At 28.3% G+C, this 4,881-nt stretch overlaps 2 protein-coding genes across 2 annotated transcripts; one reads left to right on the forward strand and one right to left on the reverse strand.

Moving 5' to 3' along the window:
• Positions 1 to 227: 227 nt before the first annotated feature.
• On the reverse strand, positions 228 to 1,557 carry LOC112683037. Its single transcript, XM_025553882.1, has 4 exons — positions 1,348 to 1,557; positions 1,138 to 1,255; positions 719 to 802; positions 228 to 655 (listed from the first exon to the last, which is right to left on the reverse strand). The coding sequence occupies exons 1-4, from the start codon at positions 1,391 to 1,393 to the stop codon at positions 307 to 309; spliced, it is 597 nt and encodes a 198-aa protein (XP_025409667.1). The 5' UTR covers positions 1,394 to 1,557; the 3' UTR covers positions 228 to 306.
• Positions 1,558 to 1,676: 119 nt separating this feature from the next.
• Positions 1,677 to 3,931, forward strand: LOC112683036 (sprT-like domain-containing protein Spartan). Its single transcript, XM_025553881.1, has 3 exons — positions 1,677 to 2,087; positions 2,223 to 2,331; positions 2,398 to 3,931. Exon 3 carries the CDS (start codon positions 2,402 to 2,404, stop codon positions 3,893 to 3,895), a length of 1,494 nt encoding a protein of 497 aa, XP_025409666.1. The 5' UTR covers positions 1,677 to 2,087; positions 2,223 to 2,331; positions 2,398 to 2,401; the 3' UTR covers positions 3,896 to 3,931.
• The last annotated feature ends 950 nt before the right edge of the window (positions 3,932 to 4,881 follow it).

The raw sequence follows: 4,881 nt of genomic DNA on the forward strand, positions 1-4,881 counted from the left end.
GATAAAGCACCACCTATTGTCATATCTTCAATACTTAACATCTCAACAATATTGGGCACACTACATTTAATTAGATGGCAAACTTATGTAATTTATTTAGAAATAATTATTGGATATATTGAATTAACTTTTGAATCAATAAGTTTTGTGTTAGGATTTATTCATTTACTAACTCACAAATCTAATATGTATTAAAATACAACACAACTTATTTTATAAAAGTATGCATACTTACATATAATAATATAGAACATTATTATATAATAATTAAAAAATGAAACAATTTTTTATTTGTATATACTTCAATTAGAATTCCAGAATTTCTTCTTCAGATGATTCTGTAGTTGAATTAGATGAAACTATAGAATTTAAATTACTAATTGAAATACCAACACCACTATCTTCAATAATTTTATTGAAAAGGAGTTCTTGTAATTCTTTTACTTTTTCCTTGATCTGTCTATTACATGCATGGAAAATTGCATTTAATTCATAGTTGGCTCTCTTAACTAAAGCTGTATGTAAGGTAAGTAAATGAACATTTTCAACTAAACATTTAAAATCAGGACTATTATTAGCAAAATTCTTCTCAAATTCTGTTAATCCTTCACAAGCAGTTTGCCAATCAATTTGTATTTTGATTTTACGCAATTTCCTAAAAATAACATCAGCATTAACACAAATAATACACAATATTATAATAATTTTATATACATACTCTTTTAAAAGAATGTATTCTTCTTGTTTATCAGATATCAGTTTTGGAATTTCTCGTTTAGAATTCTTGAATTGTTCAGTAGCTCTATAGAAAAATTATTATTTAAGGACCATAGTTATAAATATATAATTCTAACATAATTTTCATTAAGAAAATGTTTTTTCACATATGTAAAAAGAAAATAATTACCTAAGTGGAGTAACCTTGCATTTTCCCCAAAACTTTTAATGTTACCATAATTCTTACTTTTTCACATGTCAGGCTCATATATTTAAAATATAATTTTATTATTTGTTATATTGATTTGTAATATAAATTACATGTTACCATATTTAATGATTATTTAAAAAGGTTGGTTTTTGATTAATCAAAAAGGTTGTTAAATCCTATGTGTTTTAACCAATTAATTATTTACTCACTCAAGCAATATTTTTTTGCCTCGATCACCAAATAATACAGAGTTAGAAATGATGTTTTCTTTTTCGGCGTTTACCCATTTCATGTTCTGAAACAACGCCAATTGCATTTCAGCAGGTTCTGAAAAATGAATATACAATTAAAATTACAAACGAAAATAGTTTTGGTATGAGTTTTATTGGTAACAAACTAAGCATTCAGATAATATATACCTAATTTGATGAAACTAGAACGTCGTTTTGTATAGTCGCTGGACATCGTTTGAGTTTTTCAATCTCAGATTAATAAATTGTAGTATGTAGTATATATTAATAAATCGTACGAAAATACAGTTACACAAAAATTTAAAATTCCCTAAAAATTTTAAAACAGCGTATACTGGTTTTTGTCTTGGAATTGATTGGTGATAATAAATGTGGTAATAATTAACAATAAGTGTTACCATTAAGCAACAGTCATACACATTTGTGTAGTACTATTGAACGACACTGACTCTACGGCAGATTATCACTTTTCACTATCAAGTTTTAATCAAAATTAGTATTTTTATATATCTGTAGTTTAAATATGGGTAACTGTCATAAGCCTATATCATAAAGATATATTATAATTATATATTACAGTATGTAATCAAGGTGGATATATAAAATATACAGTCTGATTGTATATCCACCTTGTATGTAATATACGACTATTATATATTAGTATAGTCTTTATTATCCCATGGTCACAAATGTATGAAACAATTTGTTTTATATATCTGTGGTGTATGCCGTACATGGAAGATCTAAGACCGTAACATCGACCAAGATTATGTTTCTGCTCACCGTTATAAAATAAACCAAGGTTTATGTGTCGTTGATCGCTAGCAAAACATTTATCATAAATACAAAATTAATTTCTTATAAGTTTGGGTTTTTTCCATTTCAGTCATCAACAACAACGTACTCAGGTACTCTTCTAATATTCAGATAAAATATAAGCTGTGAATCTTGTTTGTTCTTTGTTAAGGACGAGCACAAAATGTTATCTTCATCAAGGTCTTACCTTATTGTTAATAATGCTCCTTGGTAAATTTTATTTACAGTGTCACAATATCTGTACAGTTGTACTCTAGTACAGTGCTCATTTTATTTTGGGTTTGGTTTGATATTCAATTGAAACAAACGGACATTTGTTTTGCAATTATATCTGTGGTAAGTTTTTGAATTTATTTTTTCTAAACCCTATCGCGTACATAATTTAATGTAATGTGTTATTAGAAAAATGGATGCAAGCAATGATTATTTATTTGCTCTACAACTACAAAATGATTTAGTCGACCTCACTGATATTGGTGATAATGAACATGTGGATATCACTAAATTTTCACCAGGTGTAAATGCTGCAGTCAATTTGGAAAATCATGAAATCGATGTAAAAAAACAAAAGCGTAGTTGTACCGATATATCATCTCAACCGATAAAACGACCATGCAACAAACTTGTGAAGACTACTGAAGATATAGTTGATATTTCATGGGAAACATTAGACCCTAATCCAGATATACACAGTCTATTTTTGGCATTCAACAAGCAATATTTTTGGGGGACTTTGGAAACAGTCGTTATACAATGGAGCAAGAGGATGACCGTTTGTGCTGGTTTGTGCAGGTATCAAAGAGGATTTTGTTCCATTAGTCTAAGTGAGCCATTGCTAAAACTTAGACCTCGGAAAGATTTAGTTGAAACATTATTACATGAAATGATACATGCATATTTGTTTCTTACTAACAACAAAGATCATAGAGATAGAGATGGACATGGACCAGAATTTTGTAAACATATGTACAGAATAAATGTAGTAGCCGGTACTAAAATATCGATTTATCATGATTTTCATGATGAAGTAAGGTTGTATAAACAACATTGGTGGAAATGTAATGGGCCATGTCAATATAGCAGACCATTTTATGGATTTGTAAAAAGAAGTATGAACCGTGCACCAGGACCAAGCGATAGATGGTGGGCCAATCATCAAGCTATTTGCAGTGGAAGTTTTATTAAAATCAAAGAGCCTGAAGGTTATGGATTGAAAAAAAAATCAACTGTCCCTCCAGTTTCTAAACAATCAGCAGTTAAATATGTTAATAAAATTACTAATTTTATTAAAATATTAGATTCTCCGGAAAAAAAAATCTCCGAAGATAAAGCTAAACTATATTCCAAATCTATTGAAAGTAATCAACAAAAAGTACAACTGAATTCAAATTTAGAAACTATAAAATTAACAGTAGATTCTCCTTTAAAGAATATTTCTGAAAACATTACCAATCAAGATTTATGTCTAGTAAATGATGAAACAACTTTATGTCCTGTATGTAATGATTCTGTGTTAACAGACTGGTTGAATATCCATTTACAAAATTGTAGTCAGTTGAATGAAATGTTTGGCAGTGAAATTGTAGATACATGTAGATGTCCAGCTTGTAATGAAAAAGTTAGTAGAACTTTAATGAATGAACATTTAGATAATTGTAAAATTTTGAATAATGTATTTGAAAATGTTTCTGTGAGTTCACTTGATAATTCTGACTATGTGAACTGTCCAATTTGTGATAAAAAGGTCAAAGAAATGAATATCAATACACATTTAGATGTTTGTATACCAGAGGAATCATCAAATACTGATGTAAAAAATCTAATAAAATGCCCTTGCTGTGAAAATATATTTAGTAGCATAATAGAACTAGATGATCATATTGATAACTGTTTGTTATGAAACACAATGATAATACATCATAATACTTATATTTTACATCTCTTTATAATTTATTCAAATGTATTACATTTATTGATTTTTTTACCATATTTTAAGAAAAGATTTATAATTTTAATGATATATATGATAATGTACAAGTTTAGATTGTTTATTTCAAATATAAATACTAAAGTAAAGATTATATTTGTATTACGACCTCCTATGGGGGGGGGGGGTATTCCAGGAGATTGCACAGAGCCTTAAGGTTTCACTGCTTTAAGCGAAATGTCAACAAATATATCTCTTTTACAAGACTAAAAATTAAAATATAATAATAATAATTAAATTTAATTACATTTAAAAATACTCTAGTTAAGGGCTAGAACAGTGGCGTAAACTGGGCGGTTGCAAATGTGACACTCCACATCTAAAATGCGGTGGTGCAAAGATATGTTTTTGCACCATCAGAAAAAATTGAAAAATTTGAAATTTAGTTATATTTAGTTTATTGGACTAATAATAACTGGACTGGATAACTGTCACAGTTTAAGTTAATAACTTAATCAACAAAGTTTATCCTAAAATCTCTCATCTTTCCAATAAATCTAATGAATGACTCTGTGAATGTACAATTTTGGCCCCTAAAAACGACACCGTCAACATCATAAACAAAAAGTTCTTTCCATGTTCGAAGCTGATAAAAAAAACTATATTTTCATAGATACACTTACTAATCAAGGTGAAGCTATTGATATTCCGACTGAATTTTTTAAATCATTAAATCCATCAGATCTCCCTCACACAAACTTGATTTAAAAATTGGTGCCCATAATATTCTCATACGAAATTTAAATGCTCCCAAATTGTCCAATGGAACGAGATTAAAAATATTATCATTGAAAAAACACCTTATTGAAGCTGAAATTCTTACCGGCTCAGCGAGTGGTCAAATTGTATATATTCCAAGAATATCAATGATAACAAATGAGCATCCCTTCGAATTTAAA

The sequence above is a fragment of the Sipha flava genome, unplaced genomic scaffold, assembly GCF_003268045.1.
Source record: "Sipha flava isolate LNK unplaced genomic scaffold, YSA_version1 217_pilon_pilon, whole genome shotgun sequence".
NCBI lineage: Eukaryota > Metazoa > Arthropoda > Insecta > Hemiptera > Aphididae > Sipha > Sipha flava.